We start from the raw sequence: 24,713 nt of genomic DNA, 5'->3' as shown, positions 1-24,713 counted from the left end.
TTTAAATTTAGATTCTTATCACACTGTGATAGCAAAAGTGATCTCCCTGTCAGAACAAGCAGTGAGTAGAAGGAATGTGAAAAGGAAGTACTGTAGATTGCAGATCAGCTACAGTATTTCACTTTTCAGGCCATTTGAATCTGTATCATTTTTTTTCGTAAGCGCTACCAGGTAAAAAGAATGAACTTCTGTTGAGCTTTATAAGGTAGCATTATACCTCAAATCAGCAGCTGTTGGGAACTGGCAATTCCAATTTTATCACCTTAAAACATATTAGCTCTTAAAAAAAAAACTGACCTTAGGTACCAGCAATGTTAGCAGACGATAACTAAATAATTAGCAAAAGATGATTGTGAAAAACCAAACCCTTCCACAGGAAACTCGTATCATCCTCATACTGACATGACGATTTTTGACAAGTGTACATAATATACATTCACTGCCAGTCACAACACACACACACACTATATATATATATATATATATATATATATATATATATATATATATATATATATATATATATATATATATATGGATTGGAGAGGAGGGCCATAGTGGAAAATTATTGCCCCAAGGGAAGACTATTGTTACTGACAGGGATGTAACAACAGTTTTCCCGTGGGGCATTTAATTTTCCACTATGGTTGAGTCTGCAATACATATTTAATATATGAATCAGTCAAAATAATATGAGAGGCAAGGTTGGATAGTAAATATTACTTTATATACTGTAAAACCATAAATATTTGCAAGCCTTTTATTATGCATTTTTCACGTATGAAAAAAAGACGTAAACATTCTTGGCATGAATATCTTAGTGCTGTACATATACTGAAGTAATATACTACTACCAGTGCAACAGAGCGCCAACATTTCTGGAACAAAATATTCATGGCTTTACAGTATTTTGTTTAAATATAGCTGATACAGCATATGTAAATCACTAAATAACATAAATAAGAAAATGTTTTTGAAGTTCATACCGCATAGTTATCAATGTTTTTTTCTTTCTTTTATAGTATTTTTGTTTTTCATTTTCTGTTATGTCACAGAATTCCTGTTTTTTCATTCAGCCATTTTCTCTTGTTGTTGGAGTGGAGGTCAAGGGCTTTTCTTTGAAAAGGGCAGGACTGACAGTGATGTGAACCAATCACATGTCAGAGAGAGACTATTGCTCGGTGGTGTAAGGATGTTAGGGCAATAGTTCATTCTATTTCTCCTATGATGCGATTTTAACCAAATTACAGGCCAGAATTTCCAAGCTCAAATTTGTTGGTACCCTTACAGCTCATTGAAATAATGCTTCATTCCTCCTGAAAAGTGATGAAATTAAAAGCTATTTTATCATGTATACTTGCATGCCTTTGGTATGTCATAGAATAAAGCAAAGAAGCTGTGAAGAGAGATGAATTATTGCTTATTCTACAAAGATATTCCAAAATGGCCTGGACACATTTGTTGGTACCCCTTAGAAAAGATAATAAATAATTGGATTATAGTGATATTTCAAACTAATTAGTTTCTTTAATTAGTATCACACATGTCTCCAATCTTGTAATCAGTCATTCGGCCTATTTAAATGGAGAAAAGTAGTCACTGCGCTGTTTGGTATCATTGTGTGCACCACACTGAACATGGACCAGAGAAAGCAAAGGAGAGAGTTGCCTGAGGAGATCAGAAAGAAAGTAATAGACAAGCATGGTAAAGGTAAAGGCTACAAGACCATCTCCAAGCAGCTTGATGTTCCTGTGACAACAGTTGCAAATATTACATCGTGTAACAATTTTTTTTTTTTTTTTGGTTCCTGGGTAGTAAGTGTTATTTCTGCTCAAAAGTATAGAAAATGGCTATTATTCCCCACAAACTTTGCTTTTGTGACCAGGACAGTGATATTTTGAAATGTACCTATTTTCCAGAACATTCCAGATAGATTCAGTGCTGAGTAAACTTGGAGTAACTTCTAGAACTTTCTAGAACTGTCCAGTAATATAAATAGTAGTATAAATACAGGGGCCTTAAGCCCACCAGTTCAGTTTAGTTCCAGCTGCCTAAGTGGATATATATCTGCATTTTTCTGAGATGGCATCAAGGTCATAGGAGACTTCAAAATGGTGGCATTCCTGATGGGTCTCCAAGGCGGTTTTACCAAGTTTCCCTGCTATCTTTGCCTTTGGGACAGCAGGGACACCAAGGCGCACTACCACAGGCGGGACTAGCCACAGCGGACCGAGTTCTCTGTGGGGAGGAACAACGTCAAGTGGGAGCCACTGGTGGACCCCCGGAAGGTGCTGATGCCACCACGGCACATCAAATTGGGCCTTATGAAACAATTTGTCAGAGCTCTAGATAAGGAGTCGACAGCCTTCAAGTACCTTCAAGACTTCTTCCCTAAGCTGTCTGAGGCAAAGGTCAAAGCCGGTGTCTTCGTCGGACCACAGATAAAGAAGATCCTGGAGTGCAATGAATTCCCCAAGAAGCTCACTAGTAAGGAGAAAGCGGCTTGGAACAGCTTTGTCGCAGTGGTTCGGGGCTTCCTGGGCAATCACAAGGCCGAAAACTATGTGGAGCTGGTTGAGACTCTGGTGAAGAACTACGGCACAATGGGCTGTAGGATGTCCCTCAAAGTCCATATCCTTGATGCTCATCTTGATAAATTCAAGGAGAACATGGGAGCGTACTCTGAGGAGCAAGGCGAGCGCTTCCACCAGGATATACTGGACTTTGAACGCCGCTACCAAGGACAGTATAACGAGAACGTGATGGGAGACTACATTTGGGGGCTGATTCGTGAAAGTGATTTACAGTATAATCGTAAATCTCGAAAAACTACTCACTTCTAAATCTTTTGCAGTCATTTTTGTATTACTTTAGCCCTTTGCGGTCCATTTATTAATCGCGCGTCAGGCACGCCAGGAATAATTAATTTTCACACGCGCAGTTAATTTTATACGCGCTGTTTAAAAGTATTTTTTTTCACAGTCAAACGGGTTTAAATGGCCCTGCATATCAACAAAGCACACACTAGGCATCTCCAGCCCCTCCCCAGCCTTTTGTTTGCTATAGCGTTCAGCTGTGTAAGAAATAAATAATAATAATAATAATAGTCGTACATACCGATCGATCATCTCCAGATCACTCGTTTTATCACCAAACTCCTCAATAATGCGATCAAAGTCATTATTTTATTACTATAACATCTGAAAAAAGCTCTGCAAATGTCCATGATAGTCTCAGTGCGCTGACGCACTTAGCCAGCTTGTTTATTATGGACGCCCATTATCTGATACCTGATACCATGTATGACTATTCATGAAATACGCCTTTTTTTTTTTTTTTTTTTTTTTTTCCGACTTGTCTCGGCTCCTGTCGCTACCACTCGGCAATTGAATGGTTTTCTCGGCTTTTTCCGGAGAAAAAACGACTAAACACCCGTTTATTGCGTTGCTATAATGATGTCGGACCCAGTCCGACAAAGGACCTGTGAGGAATAATTGCAATGTCGGACCCAGTCCGACAATGGACCGCAAAGGGTTAGTATAAATACATGTTAATTTGGATTCATATGTTGTTTTTTTCTGACTTTATGTGAACGAAAAGACACAAATTCGCCCGTTTTCTCATTGGAAATAGGTAAATTTCAAAATATCACTGTCCTGGTCACAAAAGCAAAGTTTGTGGGGAATAATAGCCATTTTCTATACTTTTGAGGCATAAGCAATTAGGAAATAACACTTACTACCCAGGAACAAAAATTGTGTTACATAGTGGAAGTTTAAGGTCCATGGAACTGTAGCCAACCTCCCTGGGCGCAGCCGCAAGAGGAAAATCGACCCCAGAGTGAACAGAAGGATAGTGCGAATGGTAGAAAAACAACCAAGGATAACTGCCAAAGAGATACAAGCTGAACTCCAAGGTGAAGGTACGTCAGTTTCTGATCGCACCATCCGTCGCTTTTTGAGCGAAAGTGGGCTCCATGGAAGAAGACCCAGGAGGACTCCACTTTTGACAGAAAAACATAAAAAAGCCAGACTGGAATTTGCTAAAATGCATATTGACAAGCCACAATCCTTCTGGGAGAATGTCCTTTGGACAGATGAGTCAAAACTGGAGCTTTTTGGCAAGTCACATCAGCTCTATGTTCACAGACGAAAAAATGAAGCTTTCAAAGAAAAGAACACCATACCTACAGTGAAACATGGAGGAGGCTCGGTTATGTTTTGGGGCTGCTTTGCTGCGCCTGGCACAGGGTGCCTTGAATCTGTGCAGGGCACAATGAAATCTCAAGACTAGCAGGGCATTCTGGAGCGAAACGTACTGCCCAGTGTCAGAAAGCTCCGTCTCAGTCGCAGGTCATGGGTCCTCCAACAGGATAATGACCCAAAACACACAGCTAAAAGCACCCAAGAATGGATAAGAACAAAACATTGGACTATTCTGAAGTGGCCTTCTATAAGTCCTGATCTGAATCCTATCGAACATCTATGGAAAGAGCTGAAACTTGCAGTCTGGAGAAGGCACCCATCAAACCTGAGACAGCTGGAGCAGTTTGCTCAGGAAGAGTGGGCCAAACTACCTGTTAACAGGTGCAGAAGTCTCATTGAGAGCTCCAGAAAACATTTGATTGCAGTGATTGCCTCTAAAGGTTGTGCAACAAAATATTAGGTTAGTGGTCCCATCATTTTTGTCCATGCCATTTTCATTTGTTTTCTTATTTACAATATTATGTTGAATAAAAAATCAAAAGCAAAGTCTGATTTCTATTAAATATGGAATAAACAATGGTGGATGCCAATTACTTTTGTCAGTTTCAAGTTATTTCAGAGAAAAATGTGCATTCTTCGTTTTTTGTGGAGGGGTACCAACAAATTTGAGCACGTCTGTATATGTATGTATATATATATATATATATATATATATATATATATATATATATATAATATATACACACACACACACACTGCTGTGCGAAAGTCTTAGACATGTTGCATTTTTGATGTTGGAAGGCTTTACCCAAAATATGGCGTAGTGTTAACTAATTTGGAAAAGATAGCGCCCAAAAAAATTACACACTGTAGATATCATATATCCAAAAAAAAAAACACCATCTCAGTCTTAATCAAATATGGATGAACAAACATTCTTGAACTGAAGCTAAAATCAGAAGTTGTAGGGATATCCTAAATAATGACACATAACTTACAATTGCCTATTAGTTTCTTACCATCTACCTTCTTACAAGCGTAACAATGTGTTTATAAAAAAAAAAAAGAAAGAAAAATGTGTCAGTGTAGATTTAAAAAGCCTGACAGCTCTCCCAGGAGGTACATTTGAGGTAAAACTGAGGACAGCAGGTCAAGGACTGGGTGGCTGTGGAGAAGTCTTTCTTTCTGTTGTTCAAAGGAGGGTAAATGCAAGAGAAAATACCTTTGCCACTGGTGTTTTCCATTGTGTACAGGTAATCCATGTAGAAAGCACCAAAGCGCTGTATACCGGCTATCTCTGTGTAAGTCTCCTACCAACAAAGAAAGAGGGAGACGTGCTTATTTGTAAATGCATACCCACTCTCAGAAAGGCTTATCATTAAAAAGAACATCAGCAATCCTTCGCAAGATAGAAAATGACACTTGTATTGCAAATTAAACAAAAGGACATCCAGAAGACTACTTAACCTCCCTATTGTTTTATCAATGGCAACTAGTTAGTCAATGAGTAATGTTCATTAGAATGAGTCTAAAGCAGGTCTTACCATTATAAGTTTTCTTTTGAAGAGGAGAACTGTTTTGCTGGCATTATATATACATTTTGTTGAATTACAAATAATGTATGCACAGTTTTTCAAACAAACTTTTTTATTCAAAGCTGTAGTGGTTAAACTGAACACTGTTATATGAGGAGGAGGTTAAATGTCAGCAAAACTTGCAAAGAAAATGTACAAAATTAAATTTACTGGTTGCATAAGTATTCAGCCCCTTAAGTCAGTACTTGGTAGAAGCACCTTTTGCAGCAATTACTGCTATGAGTCTTTTTGGATAGGTCTCTACTAGCTTTGCACAGTAGGATGGTGACATTTTTGCCCATTCTTCATGGGAAAATTGCTCCAGTTCTGATAAGTTTGTTGGGGATCGTCGATGGACTGCAATCTTCAAGTCTCGCCATAAATTTTCAGTTGGATTCACGTCAGGACTTTGACTGGGCCACTCAAGAACATTAATTCTCTTCTTGTTCAACCACTCCAGTGTGGCTTTGGCTTTGTGGTTTGTGTCATTGTCCTGCTGAAATGTGAATTTCCTCCCCAGTTTCAGAGTCTTAGCTGACTTAGTCTTAGCTCAAGGACTCGCCTGTACTTTGAACCATCCATTGTCCCTTCTATCCTGACAAGCTTCCCAGTCCCTGCTGAAGAGAAGCATCCCCATAACATGATGCTGCCATCACCATGCTTGACAGTTGGGATGGTGTTGACTGGGTGATGTGCAGTGTTGGGCTTGCGCCAGACGTAACGCTTGGAATTTAGACCGAAAAGTTCAATTTTTGTCTAGTCCGACCACAAAACCTTTTTCCACGTGTCTGCAGTATCATCTACATGCTTTTCCGCAAACTCCATACATGCTTTAAGATAAGGCTTTTTGAGTAATTAAGTTTAACCTTCCTGGGTTTTTTCATATTTTTAACGACAGAAATAAACTAAAATAGACACACATGCTGCTGGATGTTTGGTATTAATATCCTTGGGCCCAGTGTCAGTATTTAGACACAGCGTCACTTAGATCAATTGACTATACCACCCAAAATTTTAAAATGGCCATTGCTGGCACACTATCATACTATAATATAATGGGGTTTGTACGGACAGCATCATTTCAATTAAAACTTTAATAACATGACAGTGACATTACACACTAAACATATAAATCAACCACTTTAGACAGAATTTCAATGGAAGTGACATTTGGCTTTGCAAGATGGAGAGCGTCACCCTGTCTTATCTGGCACAGTGTATGCCCTGATGTATGAGCCACTTAACCTGATAAGAGATTATAACAGCCCTGATGTATGATCCACTTAACCTGATAAGAGATTATAACAAATGTCACCATTTTATAGTGACTATATTAAGCAATATTTGCAACCATTCACTTGTTTCGCACTTTCCTTTCTATTAAACCACAGCAGCATTCCGCACATACCGACAGTGTCTAAAACGGATGTCTAAAGGATATTTAATAACAGAAGTTAAGAGCCAACCAATGTAGACATCTACAGTAATAGCCGATTATTTCCTTCTGGATGGCCTGCAACAATCTCCTACAGGATACAATACTGATAAAAGTGGGAAGGTATTACTATACTAACAGAGGGGCTCATTTTAACTCAATATTAAACACTAAAAAAGACCTTGTGAAGTGCAGCTTCCAGAATGAATTCTGCCTGGACACCGTTGTTTTCTGGGCTCCTGTAATCGAACAGGGAGTTGGTGAGGTAGGTCATTCCTTTACTGCTCAGACTCTCACCACACTGGAAGAAAACAGCATCCTTTAAAGGAAGACAAAGATATATTTGTATTATCATGAAGTCTGTGTTAACTTCTTTACATAAGATTTAACGTCAATAATTTGCGGGAACACAAACAAGACACATCTGTAACAACTTCAAGCCAAATAAGTACTAATACAAATTTCCATTGTCTTTGTGAGCAAGGACTTGGTTTCCAACTGTGCTTGTGTGGTTTTTGACAAGAAAAAAAAAAAAGTAAAACGTGTAGAAAACATGTGCAAAAAAATCTGCTCAGCTGTGAAGAAAGCAATTGACACTGCAAGCCAACTGGATATTGGGTTACATATGTTACAAAATAGCTCTGTAAACTTGCAGCATGGAAAGTGCTGTTGCAGACTGGCTAAACTGCTTAGCAAGAAAAGTACGGTGGGTAGTTTACCATAAAATACTTACTGCTTCACATCTATTCGTGTTTTCTTCAAAGTCTTTAACACCCATGATTCCCTTAAGGCACAGAGCCCGACAACCCACAATACCAATCTGACAGTCAAAGAATGGTTCTCCCATCATAAGGACCTACAATAAACCATTTGGGATTAAAATACATTTAGTGTAAAAGAAAATAGGGTCTGGGTTAATGTAATGAAAGGAGTGTGTAAGGGATAAATAGAAGCAAATCATTTTTGCTAATATGTAAACAGGTGGAAAATTCAAATTAGAGCCTCATAAAGAGCCACACATTTGCACTTAGCTAAAGCTTTGTGAATTACTGTAATGCAATTGTGTGCAATAAACATAAATCCTGTTAAAAAAAAAAAAAAGAAAAAATGTATAGTAACTGAACTGATGCATATCTACCAAAAATAAATAAATCTAAGAAGTGTTTTTACTAATAATACAACATTATATGTACTGTATATATATATGACATGATTCATATAGAGTGCAAGAGTAGAAAGTGAACTATTACCTCTACTGTCATTCCTTCTTGTTCCAAACAGAGAATTTCTTTGGACTTTACCTTCTGAGGGCTGTAATAACTACTTTCAGTTTGCATTTCAGTGAGCTGTGAAACAATAAGATAAATACCTTAAAATATGATACATATTGTATTTAAATAGCAGATATATGACAGTACTGTAAAGAATTGATGAAGACAAATGAATATGTGTTATCAGCCAATTTTACTTTTGGCAGGAAACAGGTGCAGCAAAACAGCTGTAACTTATTATCCCTTCTTGCAGAGTATGTTGATTTAATCACGTGTGGATAACACCACAAATTTCCCAGCAGTTTGAAGTTCATGATGAACCCCCCCTTGTTCTACCAGAATGATCCATTTCACAATCACACGATGCCTTTGAAGAATGCCTATTCAGAAACAATGTGCTGCTAATGCATTATCCAGAGACAGAACTTTTTTCTTCGGGTACATTTAAGTTACCTTTGCTAAGTTAAAATATTCACATGCAACTTAGTCTTATTTTTATAGTTTTTTTTTTATATACAATTGCATATGCACAAAAAGGCTAGATTTTAACTAAACTAATTCCAGCAAAGCTCCTTCTACATGAACCCAACATGCAACATTAAATCCAGGAACAATTAGATTGTACAGTGTGAATAGCTGCATGTTTTATTAGGCAATACAAATTTGTATGCCTTTAATTATGACTATAATCTACATGATTAAAAAATATAATCTTAATACACAGGACTTTAAGATGCTTTCTATGTTCTTGCATTTACCATTAACTAATTTTCCAATTATTTCAATTTACTGGTATTTATGTATCAGGGAGTTGTGCATCAGGGTTTTCAAATACCTGTAGCTCTTATTACATAGCCATTCCCACTGCTAAGTACACATGGTAACTGTTCAAAGACAAATTCCGCAAACTAAATTCTTGAGAAAAACCTTCTTAAAAAAAAAAAACTGATCACCCTTCAGCTGTCTGCAATTATTTTGGAGGAAAACCAATTAATTGATTAAAAGAACTAAAACACAACAAGAACATTATTAAACATTATTAAAAAAAAATGCAAGGTTTAATTTGGCATGATTTTAAGCTGGAACAGTACCAACCCTTCCAAATGCTAATGTTGAAATTTGACCTTGGGTTTTAACCAGAAGTGAACCACAAATTAATTCCATAAGCAGACAAGAAGAATCATATTTAATTCTTACAGATTAGCAAACCATTTACTGTACAACATGATTTATAAAATCTTTTTAAAGAGATTTTCATGTATAAATACAAAGGTAAAAGTGCTTGTGTTGTGGATTACAATCAATTGCACACACATACACTGACACACATCAGTAAAACAGCACCAATTTATCACAAGCTACAACCTCATGTCACTGTTCAAATCGGATAATATTTTGGACAGAATTAATTTGTTTGGTTTGACATGCTTAGGATTTCTTTCTTGTATCCAAACTGAATTACTCTTCAGGGATAACATATTCAATTTGATATGATTTTACACAATCCTTTGTTTCACCTTTTTTGCATTCATTATACTCAACTTTATTACTGTCAATCCTATCCAATGTAGCCCAAGCAAAAAGGAAACAATTACCTTAAACGTGACAGATGCTTTGGTGCAGTAGAACCCTATTGAAATGATGGGATCCTTGGGTGTCTGCGATTTCTGTCTGCGTTGCTGTACACCATCCTCAGTCTCTTCATAGTATTCCTCTCCATCGTACTCATCACCAGTGCTCACGATGGCTGGAACATACGACCAGGCCCATGAAACCCAGCCCTGCTCATCATCGTTCCCTTGCTGCAGGTACATGTCTGGGTGTGGGTACTGGGATGTGTGCTGCACTTGAAGTCCGGTTTCATCTTCAGCACCTGTCATCACAACACAGATGTTCAGCTGCTGTGCATGTTACTTATGTGGTCATTTTTCCTATACCATTGCACATTATGCAACATCACTATCATTAATGTTTAATCCCAGTTACAAACCACAGCTCCGTTCTTTTTTGCCACAAGTGCTACTCAGCTTATTTATTGCAATACCACATAACTTCCCCAAGAGTCTAATTATTTCAGTGCTGTGGTTTTTAAGTGATAGGGTGTACTTTTAAGTAATCATAATTACAAGAGTATGATAGTAAGGTTTTTAGTCTGATATATTTCTAGGAATTTAATAACAGCATCAGTTGATTAGGACTGTATTCTGTGAAAATACTTGATTATTTAGCCTTAATTAAAGATTGCCCCAAAGCAACATCTGTCCCATAAAACAACCAGCATAAATACATTTACCAAGTTAATATCAATATATACAAATTAGTAGGTAAAGTCAGAAAACAAAAGATGATACAAGTTTCAAACATAACAACTCAAGACCATTTAATAATATACAATTTGTCCAAGTAAATTATTATACTGTATTACTTCACAGCGATGTGGTCTAACAAAAGGACACTGCAGTTGTTTTATCGTTTTCAAGCATATTGTAAGCCAGTAACACATGCAGGAGGGAGGAGGTGCTGTGAGTTATGTAAACCTGACTGACACAACTTCTGAAAATGGAAGAGGGGCTAAAGCCTTACGGATAAAGTAGTAATTATCTCCTACAGGTCTGAGAATCTGATCTAATTGAGCTCACTTTTGACAGGCCATAGCTTTTAGCTGCTTTAGAGCTTGACAGGAATGGCTGCAGCTGCACAGCTGCCAAAATATACTGCAGAATTGAAGCAGCAGGATGCAGTCAAAGGCCTTGCTTACTGAAATAGGAGGAGTGGGATACAATTTGTGATAAAGTATTGAAGGTCAATGACTGTTTTTAATGTACTCCTTGACCTTTGAACCATTCACATAGTGTATATTTCCATGCATGCTGTGAGGGGAAGTTGATGTCAATATGCAAGAATGTGTAATCCCATTCCACAAAGGCTAACATCTCCACAAGAAAACAATATCATCGGTGAGGTCATTTCAGAACTATTTGAAAGGCTTAAAACGGCAATATTGTGAAATATTTTAATTACATTTTCACATTGGGTTCTGGCAGTTGTAAGTCTACAACACAGTGTACATGATTGAAATGCTTTGAACTTTCCGAAATGTGTTTGAAACAAAATAAAGTCCACTAATATAATTCTTATTTAAAACATGTATAACACTTATTTTTTTAAGGATAAGAATTTATACAATTAATCGTTTTAAAAAGCATTTTTTTTATAAAAAAAAAGTATATTCAAGTAAACGCTCTTTATTTTGACTGATACCTTATTTCCCAAGTTGCTGTTACAATACTGTATCCTGGAGTAAGGAACTATGCACAGACATTTACAATGTACTGAGAATGCTGTGCTGCATGTCTTTATTTTCTTAAAGGATATCACCTACCTGTTTTGTCCCAGCATTAAACAGAGCCTTTAAATCCCTGGAGATGTCTTTCCATATTTAAAATGTAAACAAATCCCTATGTAGTTCCTGGATAGTTGCTAAGATTTTTACACATTGGGTGCATGTGCATAAAGTCAAAAAATAGATTTCAAGAAGGTTACTGTAATTTTATGAAAGATCTCCCTCACAAAGCAGACGCTTTGACAATGCATATCAGGCACACTGCTGGACGTTATTTTAATACACAACCTGTCTTCTTTTTTAAACGTCTTTCTTCTTTTAATAAACACTATATTCTGTACATGACTGGGCATGGAAAGCTTTCTTATTGTTAGTTTATATATGAGTATTAGTCATCCAAATTTCCAACCGCTGCATTTTTAAAACAAACTTCAATACATTTCTTTGGCGAAACATTTCTGACTGAATGCTTTAATAAATGACACACATGCATCTACTGTGTTTTAAATAAACAATAATAGTTTTAGGGATTTTGTCTGAACTGTTTCAAGTTTATTAATTAGGGAGCAATTAAACTAAGCATAAAAACCAAGGATGCTACAATAATATCTATAAACTGTAGAATTAACATACTGTACATATAGTAAATGAAGTGTTACACTCTACATCTCCAGATGTAGAATACTACTGTAATTGACTGCAAAAAAGCCTGAAGGAGTGGATTCAATCAGAAAATACAGCAATGCTTTATTTTATTTCCCAGTTCTTTGATGCTACTTAATTAAACTTTCAGACATGTGAGGACAGGGCCAAAATACACACATGTGGAATAATATGACACCTTGTGTTATGATTCAATAAGCCCTTAATTTAAAGCACACATATACCTCATAGCTGAAAAATGCTAATGAATGTCACCATGGAAAGAAAAATAATGTAGGTGCTTTTTTGATTGAATCCCCAAAGTGAGGGGCTATTGTAGCTTAAACTTTTCTAAAATGTAAAATAACACAACAAAACTGCTGATAATTATGTCTCCCTTACAAATCCCCAAAGCAAATATAAAAATATACATTTAAAAAATGTATCATTGCTGTTTGATCGTTCATAATTATGTAACCTGTCTTGGGGTTTTTAATTATAAAGCAAGTTCCAAGCAGAAATGATTTCTTGATTTCATGTCCGTTTTACAAGTGGACCCTTTTTTTTTTTTTTTTTTTAAGTAACATAAGATCTTGAACAGTTTTGTTCCAACAGTTAATCCCCTCTTGTATATTTTTGTGATAGGATACTAATTCACTTTCTGAGCCACATAGCAGTAGCATGACACTGAATCCTACATCTGGCATTAAACTGGGAATGCTGTCAGTGCCAACTCGCACAACATTTCTGGCAGATCAGTTCTCACTACCCACATTCCCCTCCATAAATTAAACTTCTGCATCAACAGACCTGACTGCGCAGACAGTGCCATTGCATCTTAATCTAATTTATTGAGGTCATCAGCATAGGCTATAAACTGTAGATAAGAAAGTTTTAGTTCCTTAAAGTGGGGTGGGGGTTACAACTTCCACAACTGTTAAACTGAGAGAAATGATGTACCAGACAACTGTATTATGACAGGCAAAGTTAATGGTACAGCAAAAGTGCATAATCCTTTGATGCTTATGATCTACTTCAAAATGCAAACTCAACCGAAATCAACGGAGTAAAAAGAAAAACTCTTCAGGACATAAGCTCATGCATGTTTTTCACCTAAGTTAGTCTTAATCGAATTAACCCTGATTTCACGAGACTGCAAACGTACTCACCTGTCATGTTAACAACTGTTTCTTTGGCATGTGTACCATGCTCTTCCATTTCTGCCCCTCTCTGATTGCCTATTTCACCGTAGTACAGAGCCATGCCGAGCTCCATAATGTGAATAAACATTGGTAGCTGCTGGTCTGTAATAGATAGCTTCAAGGTTTCTACAAGTGCTTGAATCTGTAATAAAATAAAAAATAAAGCAAATTTAAATGCTGGCAACATTTTGTCAGACACAAGTTACAAAGCTTCAAACTTTGTAAGGTGTTTTTCAGAATGTTAAAATTTTAGTGCATAAGTAATCAGAATGCAATTGGAACTTGGTTTCCATTAAAGTTTTTATTTTTTATTTTTGTATTTATTTATTTTTTTTGCCTTAGTTGAATTCTGAATATATTTAGTGTGCGTTATCAGTTTTTATGTGAAGGGAAAAACAGATTCATTATCCAAAAAAAGTTGAAAAGCCTCCCAAAAAGTCACTGAAAATGCACCAATAGTTTGCATTGTCTTTTTTTCCCCCCAACTCAAATGCACAGTGAAGATGAAAAACAAAACAGTTCCTATAAAGTTTGGCAAGCAATCTGTTGATATTTGATATTACTAAACAATAAAACATGAATCCAAATTTCAATCAGAAACTGTGTTAATTTGAGTTGTTACTGTTAGCACTTAGTCAGATACAATTTTAAATGTTTCCATAATCCACATTTGACCCCAAAACCATATATACACGTCCTGAGGCTAACTGACTCACAAAAAGATCAGACAAATCAAAATCCTTATATAAAAATATAAAATACCATGTGCAAAATATTAAGATAGCACAAGCCATAATTAAAAAAAAGTCACATTCCTGTTTAATGCGTTTCAAATAAACAATAATCAACTGTCTTAAACAATCGTACTGCTGTTAACTTATTAGAAAAGAAACACTTTTCAGTGCATACTTTTATGACAGAGGGTATCTTGGAGTTGATGTTATCGTAAGTAAAGTGCAGGCGTGTTCGAAAGGAGCACTTGTACAGCAGAGGATCCTGGTAGAATTCAATTTTCCCACTTGCATTCCTCTTATCAAGGCAAATGGTGCAGTCAGAAAAATTAATGACCTTCCTTAGGACCAGATCAGAGGCTGGAAAAAGTACAAAAAGTTACTCAATAGAAAAATGAAATGCCAGGTATTTGTTGCAAATTCCTCCAGTATCTTAGTTCTGTTAATCATGTAGCTGGAAAGAATTGAACATTACAGACCCCAGCTTTAACATCATCCAATTTGGAAACATTTTTTTGGCCACACCAGCTCTTATTTTAAAAGTAATTTACTGTAGGATTTCTTTTTTTCCACTGTTAGACCTAGCTTTTGGCTGTACCTCTACAGATTACTCACGTGAGATATCCATGAACGCCCGATCCCAGAACTCGTCAACTGTGTAGCATTCAGCGGAGGTGATGTTTACAGACAGAACTATGTCGTCTTCCACATACTTCAAGATCAGGTTGTTTACTACAATATTAACATTGTTCACAACTCGTCTTATGAGGCTTTGCACATAACCTAAAACAAAAAGAAAAGAAAAAAAGAAATATCAGTGAATGGATATGGTAAATCAATTGTGCTTTGGATCTATATTGTATTTCAGTTACTGTAAACCCTTTTAATGAATAAGCAGTATTCCTTTTATTTCAACAATGGTTTTTCAAGTATTTAAGCTCAATGCTGTAGGGAAAGGATTGTCATTTACAAAACATTTGTTCAGTTTATTTATTTTTTTTTATCTGAGAAATTATGCTTCTCATCATGTAAAGGCAACACATGGTAACATTTGGCATTGTAATTCAAATGTGCATCTACTTCCTACAACACTGTCACTGCAAACTTTTGATATGTTATTTTTTCCCCTTTTCCCGAAAGTAAATGATATTTGATTCTCAGAAAATTATCTTTTTTTCACATCTTTTTACACATAACCGCTGCCTTGTGTAAGCCAAACCAAAAAAAAAGTTGTTTATTTGTTTATACACGTGTTTTGATTTTGAAGACCCTTCTTTGGCTGGTGCTCTGCAGAGTTGATTACGGTTTTCCAAAGAATACTTTCTTGATTCTAATGCTTTTTGACACTCTTCAAGCAACACATTTTTCAAGTAACATTTCGCTGTGGATGCCAGAAGCCTAACCCCTTATGATCATTTATTATTTCCCTTCAAGAGGACACTTGTTTATGCAAGCTTTGAGATCTAGCATCAAATCACTTTTTCGTGTTTGATGCTGCTGAGTGAATATTTCTTTTAATCTGCATTCATTCAAATCTAAAAGACAGAATGAACAGGCACTGCTTCTAATTAAGCAGCATTGCTAAGCAGATGCAGAGCTTGATCTAAGCAAAGTAATTCCACAACTTCAGTTGTTTAATTTAGTTTCAAACATATTTTCTTTTCCATATATTGTATTTAATATTAAAATAATACTCCAGGAACATTCATGAGGTGCTGTGGTTATTTCACTCGTACAGTGGGGATAGCTGTAAACAACCCGCCTCATTCGTGAAATAGCTACGGTACTCCATGAACATGCATGGTGTATTTACAACACTCGTTGTTTTCTCCCAAGTAAAAGTTGGTGAATTATCAAAGTTTTATTCTCAAGCTGATTTATGTGAAAATTGTGATTAAAAAATCTTAATTTATATTTAATATTATATCACCACAATACGGCATTTGCATTTTTAGAACTATCTTTTTGTTTATCAGCTATTTAAAATACTTTGGATAGAGTGAAAATCTGCAATGGTAAATGGCAAGACTTCCAAAACAACGTTTGCAAGTACTGAACACTGAACTGGACAGAATTGCAGTTGGCATGCCAAACTTGAAGCAGAAGAGAGCCCACGGCTTATACGTAAGACACTTGCCCAGTAGTCATGTGCCATGTCACAAGACATTAAGCTTAGCTTTCAAGATCATCTCCATATGCCCCTTTACAGTAATGTATGATGCTCACATCAAGTTGCTCTTAAATCTGTTTCCAGTATGTTCCCTACATCCAACATCTAAATCTTATATAAAAGTCAACGTCTTCCTGAATATCAGAATTTTAAATACTGCTTCAGTTTAAATGCTGCATTACAGCTTTCAGAAACCAACACATATTGATGTGTTAGTGTTGTTATGAAGAAACTGGGCCCTATTTTCAAGCAAGTGCAAAAACAAGCACGGTAAAAATGCCTATTTTTTAATATGTTCAATTTGAAAGAAAGGAGTAAACTGAAGAATTACCTTTCCATGTTTCTCTGCAGATAATTCACAATGTATCATTAAGGAAGGACCACGTGTTAATATTTCTTAAAATATGGGTCAAGTAGCATCTCTGCAAACTCTGGGGTTACAATTGGTTTTACTTTAACAAATACAAAAAGGCAACATTTTCTTCTCTGCTTCAAGGACATTAAGACTAAACATATAACAGTATTATGTTGCATGTCATTGTTTCTGTTTTTGAGGAATACAGTACACTTTCTTTGTAATACTTGTATTCCAAGTCTACCTTACCAACAGATCGGCACAGAGCCAGTGGTTATTATTGTACAGTTATATCATTTATATAGGAATGTATGTAGGCCTATCCACTATATCGCAGCAATTAAATCTTTATTTTAGTATTTTGTGTCTATATTTAGCAGAAGGCTAACAACCAACACAATTTCAGCTGTTGAGATTTGATTCATCGATCTAGGAGCAGACTAGGGGAAGCTTTCCAGTGGTTAGACACCACTACTAACTGTATACCATTCCTGAGAAACAGAAGCTTACAAGAAACAACATACATGGTAAGGTCAATACTAGTAAGAAATAACTAAAAATATTACAGGCAAGGGAGTTTAAACCATAAAATAGGAAAATATACTGCAATAAATCCTCTAAACCACAAGAACGCGATTATTCATTTCTCCCATGTACTGTTAAACTCAATCACTGAGCTTTAAACTTATAAAAGTTTAATGATTTGTCCTTATTTTTCTCCCCCAAAATGTGTACGTAAATGTATGGAGATGTCTGTCTATGTTCCATAATAATAATAATAATAATAATAATAATAAATAATAATAAAATCAGATACTGTACTTCTGAACCTATTCAAAATAAGTGGTTTAGACTTTGATGAAGAAATAGACCCCAAGCTAAAACCTTTTGTACAACACCTGCAGACGAACAGTAAACCAGCGTTTAACCTCCTGCTATTTTGATTTCTGGATCTAACTTGCCAAGGCCAATGTAGTGCTCGAAACCCGGCTCTCTAGCAAGCACAACAGTCTTAACTTCTGTCAACAATTGACACAGTCAGCACCTGCATGGCAGCCCACTGGGAAGAAACCTACTTAAAACTGTTCAACCATAAAACGACTGGAAAAACGAACTCCTTTATGTGTTCCCAGTACACGGCAAGTACTCTCATCAGTGCAATACAGGAAAGAAATACTATACTGTCCATGTCCACGTTTTCCTGTATACGGAAAGAATTAGCAGTGCCAATTATTACGCTGTTTGGAAAAGACAGTCAAATCAGAAGCAATCAACCTTCAGTAATATAGGAAAATATATATTTATACAAGAAGCTTTTTTTTTCAGTGTTGTTTGTGTTGTTTCAGAAATAACCTTTAAAAGAAAAAAATCACTCCTGGTTTAAATGGGACATCATCTGTTGAACAAGCAATATAATTCACAGTACTTTAAAAACCCACTACATTTCAGGTGACATTTTCACTTGTTATCCAAAAGCTGGTATTAATTTAAAAAATACAAAACAAGATGGGGGCTTTCCAGATGGCCGAACAAAGTTTTTAAGTGCACCAAAACAAATTCAGACCAAATGCTGGTTTAATGTGCTAATGTATTTAATTGCATATGACTTTTTTTGTTTTTGGTGAATCAGGAACGTGTGTACTTAACTCATTGCTGCTCATGTAAAAGGCTTTCAACTTCATGGAAGTCTCTGCCGCAACCTACCAGGTAGAACCTTGTTTATTCAACAGTAACTGACTGGGTTATGGAACAGCCTCTGTGTAGCACAGACACTGTATACTAAACGCCCTGTTGTGCTACATGAGCCGAACAGGAAGTTGGGAGCTCTTCCAATCTGATATGTGGAGCTCCATTTTTTTAATACTTTAATGTTAGTGTAATGATTACTATTTAAATGACACACAGGGAAGAAATTTTGGAACACAGCTATGTGTTGCTCATTTCTATTGCACCTTGTATATATTGTTTTGAAAATTCAATGAGTTTAGGCAATTTAGTTTCAATAATTTCCTTTAACGGACAAAAAGATGTGGCAAAAAATATATGTCATTTTTCAGAGAAACTATATCAAAGAAGGAACAAAAATGTATTTTTAAACATGCACACCATATGCAAAAAAACAAACAAAATAAAACAAAATATCAATATTAGAAAGGAGGCACTGAAACTTGGTGGTCAAGAGTGATAGGAGCCATAAGAGTGGTCAATATCCTAGCTTAGTGACAAGATTGACATGTGACCTTCTGGTGCCTCAAACTGGGCAGAAACAGGAGCCCATTGGAAACAGATGTGGCAGCTCGCTGAAGCAGGGTAATTGTTGCAACAGAGAGCAGGAAAAAAAAAAGTATATCCATTTCATTTTATATACGTATCCAACAACGGTCCACATCTTTAAAAACCACAACTGTTAACAGAATCTGGTGGCCAACATTCTTACCACAGCCAATTGGCAACTTAATCAGTTTTTGGATCACCGAAGGAGAAATTATTCAATTTATTTAGAAATCTTACACAAGTAACTCAGATCAGATTCAATATTTTTGTCATAGCACAGAATGCAAAAAGAAACTTACAGAACAATTAGAATATAACAGGAAAATAATGTTGTCTGTTATCTTTACCACTATATGCATGACACTGTTCTAAATTGTTGTTAAAGAAGTCAGTGAGTCTAAATCAAATCTTTATGAAAAGGTCAAATTTTGGGCAATTCCATTTCACTATAATGTTTCTCTTTCCTTTTATTGATGTTTACAATCAAGAAAGAGGAAATAAATAAATACAATGGCATGTCTTAAAACAAAATACTTTAGTTGAAAAACACTACTTGCTTCTACACAAATGCAGTAACTAACTTGTGATATGTCATGTGTTTACGCTCTTTTGCATAACACTGAGTTTTTGTTCCCCCGTCAGTCCGCTATCATTTTCTTCTCTCTGGCAAGAGATACATTATTTTCTCTTTGATTTTTGTCAGCTGATCACCTGACCTCTCCTTGTACTTTTTATTTATTTTTGTATTATTATTATTTTTTTTAATTAATAAATGATTCCCAAAATCTTTAGGTCATTTGGGACTACAGTACAATAACATTGATGCAATTTATCAAAACAATCCATATATGTCAAAACAAATTATGAGGAAATGCTGAACATGTAGATTGTTCTATCTACAATCTCTAAAGATCATGAACAAAGAATACAAAAGCAGTATGCACTAAAAAAAAAAAACACAGCGCTGTAGATTATTCCCCTATGGCTTACACAGTATGAATCCAGAAGTAAGGAAGGATCAGGGCACATCCATTGATTTAAAGTGTGTATGTATATATGTATAATATATATATATATATATATATATATATATATATATATATATATATATATATATATATATATTATATGCCAGTGCTTATAGAAAGTCTACACCCCCTTGAACTTTTTTCACATTTTGTTGTGTCAGTGCCTCAGATTTTCGTGCATTTAAATGAGGGTTTTTCCCACTTATCTACACACCATACTCCACACTGTTAAGGGGAAAACAAGTTTTTATTGAGAAAAAAACTATATATTAAAAATACAAAACTGAAAGATCATAATTGGATAAGTCTCCACCCCCCTGAGTTAATACTTGGTGGAAGCACCTTTGGCAGCAATTACAGCTGTGAGTCTGTTGGCATAGGTCTCTACCAACTTTGCACACCTAGATTTGGCAATATTTGAACATTCTTTTTCACATAACTGTTCCAGGACATTTACCTTTTTGTTCCTTAGCCACTCCATTGTAGCTTTGGCTGTGTGCTTTGGGTCGTTGTCATGCTAAAAGGTGAACTTCCGTCCCAGTTTCAGCTTTCTTGCAGAGGGCAGCAGGTTTTCCTCAAGGACTTCTCTGTACATTGCTCCATTCATTTTCCTTTCTATCCTGACAAGTGCCCCAGTCCCTGCCGATGAGAAACATCCCCATAACATGATGCTGCCACCACCATGCTTCACAGTAGGGATGGTGTTCTTTGGGTGATGCGCTGTGTTGGGTTTGAGCCAAACATAACGCTTTGCATTAAGGCCAAAAAGTTTTAGTTTCGTCAGACCACAAAACTTTTTGTCACATGGCTACAGAATCTCCTGAGTGTTTTTTTGCATACTTCAAAACGGGATTCAAGGTGGGCTTTCTTGAGTAATGGCTTCCTTCTTGCCACCCTACCATACAGGCCAGATTTGTGGAGTGCTTGGGATATTGTTGTCACATGCACACTTTGACCAGTCTTGGCCATAAAAGCCTGTAGCTCTTGCAAAGTTGCCATTGGCCTCTTGGTAGCCTCTCTGATCAGTCTCCTTGCTCGATCACCCAGTTTGGAGGGACGGCCTGATCTAGGCAGGGTCTTGGTGGTGCCATTCACCTTCCACTTCTTAATAATTGTCTTGACCGTCTTGATCCATAAAAGTGTTTTCCTTATTCTCTGATTTGTTATGATTTGAAATTTTAATTGTTTCTAGACCTATTCTATTTTGTAATCCCGGTTGACCTCTTAATATGCGTAATTTCATTATCTTTTTGTTGTTCAAATGTTCTAGTGTTTTATTCTCAAAGTTGTCTACTTTACGAAGTAACTGTCTCATTTCTGATGGATGATATATAAAGAAAAAAGAGAAAAGGATATTTCAGGTACTTAAAAAGGTAGAATAATTGATTACAAAGCACTGTTCTTTTGTATTCAGCCAATGAAGCACTTGTAGTCCGAAACGTCCTTATAATAGATTTGTAATCAATTATTCTACCTTTTTAAGGTCCTGAAATATCCTTCTCTTTTTTTCCTTTTTCTTATTGATCATTTTGGTACACAGCAGTTTTCCTTTTTCTCAAACTTTATATATACAAGGCGGAAACCATTGCTCACTATGAAAAACATGAATGCTCGTCTCAAGTTTGCCAAAAAGCACCTGGATGATCCTCAAGAGTTCTGGAACAATGTTCTATGGACAGATGAGTCAAAAGTTAAACTTTTTGGCCGACTTGGGCCCCGTTATGTCTGGCAAAAACCAAACGCTGCATTCCACAGTAAGAACCTCATACTAACAGTCAAGCATGGTGGTGGTAGTGTCATGGTTTGGGGTTGCTTTGCTGCATCAGGACCTGGACTCCTTGCCATCATTGAAGGAACCATGAATTCTGCTCTGTATCAGAGAATTCTACAGGAGAATGTCAGGCCATCCGTCCGTGAGCTGAAGCTGAAGCGCAGCTGGGTCATGCAGCAAGACAATGATCCGAAACACACAAGCAAGTTTTTCTTAAATACATGTTCGGCCATGGAGTGTGCACAAAAATTATATTTAAAAAAAAGGTGACAAATACAGATGCAGTCACTTTACAGTATTTTCCATCACGTCTGTGCATGGTAGCCACTCATTGTCCACTTTCAAACCAAAATTTTACTTTTATGTTTTGCATTTTTTTAAAAACCTGTTTTTTTTTTCTTTTATATTCAATATGATTGGCGTTGCACTTTATAATTCGTTATGGAGGGAAAAATATATATTCTCCCAATTGTGGAGCTGCATGTGCCACATAAAAACGTCATTGGTGTGTCCATCTGTCTGTGGTTATTACATAGCCTATATTGCTCTTCTACAGTTATGCCCCAATACAGCGCTGTGAACACGGTTTATATTTTCTTCACTCTTAAGGATAGTTCATACACTACAGGGTGGTCCGTCAGCCCCGTTGAGACTCACTCATATGTGTTTGTGGTTTGCTTTGAGCTCCCTATGAGATATTCAGATACAAACAAGCCCAGTATAAAGCTAATTTGATACGAATCATATGCAAAGTTTGAAATAGGTGAGTACACCGTACATGACATCGTAGGAACCTGTTAAAAACCTGTTAATTGGAAGATGATATTTTCTAACTTTGACTTTGTTTTCAATTTACATATTTTTTCAGTACCAATCAAGCGTCTTCGAATTGAATTAGATAACTTCTTTGAGCACTTTATGTAGGCTTTTTTCTATGTTGATTATAGCTGGGGATTTTGATTTGGGTCAAGCTATGCGATTATAATAAGGACGATTAAATAGTATTCCTTTCTGAATGTACATTACATCTTTTCATCTGCAATCAGCAACACAGTGGGGAAAAAAACAGCTAGTTTGTTTATTTTTATTTTCAATTTTTTTTAAATGACATATAGGAGCATGCCTATTTTGTCTGGCACTGGAGAGTGGAGCGGGAATCGTAAGCATTGGAGACGAATGGAAGATAGAGCAGAGCGAAGCAGAGGATATTATGAGTGGTGAGCAGAATTTTGTCACCCCTCCGCTCTGCTCACATTCTCTGGTTTAAATGATCCACCTACCTATCCTTCAGCTAAAGGGAAATCAGTCAGGATAAGAATCATGAACTGTAATTGATTAATCACCTTGCCTTCTTAACCCCTTCCTTCTCCTCTCCTTACCTTTTTCATAAACCCAGCATACAATAAAGTTTAGGAAAAGTAGTGTCTAGCTTTACTGCCCCTTCTGCACTCATCACTCACCCGGTGGCAAGTCTGGGTCAGTGGGGGCTGCCTGTTGGATCCTCCGTGGTTTGGCTAATGATTTAACACTCTCTGTGGTGCTGCGGTTGGTTGAGCTGGAGCCACAACTTTCATGGTCGTCCTGTGAAACAACATCAACAAATAATCATCTGGGTCACTCAGGCATTGTGAGAGAGAGAGAGAGAGAGCGCGAGAGAGAGAGAGAGAGAGCATGCATTGTTGAACACTAGTGGTTTACAGCTATTACTGAAGCTTTATAAATAAACTTTGATTACAAACTGCATAGTGCAAATGTTCCTCCGAGGAGCTATTTATTACCATTATCAGCATTTACATAGTGACGAGTTTAAAAAGGAAGGCCACACAAGCATTCAGCTTAAAGAACAGAGAGATTTGCTGGATTTCCAAGAAGACAGTTGTCCTTTGCATGTGACAGAAAAGGAAAATTTTAAAGAAATGATGCACAGAAAAAATTATAATAAAGGAACCATATGACACAGTGAAGTTAACCTTTTATATGGCTTTCATTATGGATTATAGTACAGCATAACCTTTTCAATGTGAAAGACGACATGTGCAGGCAGTCAAAACACAGATCACATCTGTTTAACATTTAACATTGGGTAAAATCACAGGTTTCAAAAGTCACAGTTATCCTGAGTAATGTAAACAGTGAAGGCGTCAAAATGGATCACATCTGGTTGCCCCGATTTGATGTTATGTAATCACTGGTGAATTTTGTAATAAAGATTAGATGCAATACCTCATTTCTAAAATGGAAATAGACACACTGTTTTATAAATGTCAATATAGCAAATAGCTGAATGAAAAAAATACATACAAAAATAAAGGTTTTAATAGTGGAAACATGAGATTACAGATGATAGTTCTCTCGTAACTTATTCAAGATAATTATTTGGTGAAATGTCAATGAAACCTACTCATATTTTTCCAAGCCTTGCAAGGAAAAGCATATCAAGGGAAACAAATAATATACATATGTAGGCTCTTAATACTATAAACCTGTGTATAAACAAATTCATTCAAGTTTTTCAAGTTAACACTTCTGAAATGATGAAGAATGTTTAATATATGTTTAAATTTTCTGTATTATATAATACTCAAATCATAGAAGTGTAGTTGTTTTTCACTAGGTATAATAGGGCTATGACTATTTACAAGTTTCACCTCTTCAATGAAGGGGGACCCTAACATTCCCTTGTGTAACAAAGAAGCAAACAGCTGCTCAACA

General features: G+C 36.2%; 1 protein-coding gene across 5 annotated transcripts in view; it reads right to left on the bottom strand.

The window, feature by feature from the left end:
* Window positions 1-24,713, bottom strand: part of LOC117394303 (intermembrane lipid transfer protein VPS13B-like) — a 370,657-nt gene that overhangs the window by 313,373 nt on the left and 32,571 nt on the right. For all 5 annotated transcript variants that reach the window (XM_059012617.1, XM_059012618.1, XM_059012619.1 and 2 more), the window contains exons 4-12: window positions 23,462-23,582; window positions 15,019-15,186; window positions 14,582-14,763; window positions 13,640-13,814; window positions 10,081-10,358; window positions 8,465-8,560; window positions 7,948-8,070; window positions 7,396-7,533; window positions 5,428-5,515 (exon numbers count right to left, since the gene is read on the bottom strand). In XM_059012617.1, coding sequence (XP_058868600.1) covers window positions 5,428-5,515; window positions 7,396-7,533; window positions 7,948-8,070; window positions 8,465-8,560; window positions 10,081-10,358; window positions 13,640-13,814; window positions 14,582-14,763; window positions 15,019-15,186; window positions 23,462-23,582 — 1,369 coding nt within the window. The remainder of the gene's footprint in view (window positions 1-5,427; window positions 5,516-7,395; window positions 7,534-7,947; window positions 8,071-8,464; window positions 8,561-10,080; window positions 10,359-13,639; window positions 13,815-14,581; window positions 14,764-15,018; window positions 15,187-23,461; window positions 23,583-24,713) is intronic.

Source organism: Acipenser ruthenus, chromosome 3 (genome assembly GCF_902713425.1).
Source record: "Acipenser ruthenus chromosome 3, fAciRut3.2 maternal haplotype, whole genome shotgun sequence".
NCBI lineage: Eukaryota > Metazoa > Chordata > Actinopteri > Acipenseriformes > Acipenseridae > Acipenser > Acipenser ruthenus.
The sequence above is the reverse complement of the archived record's forward strand: the minus strand, read 5'-3'. Positions and strand labels throughout refer to the sequence as shown.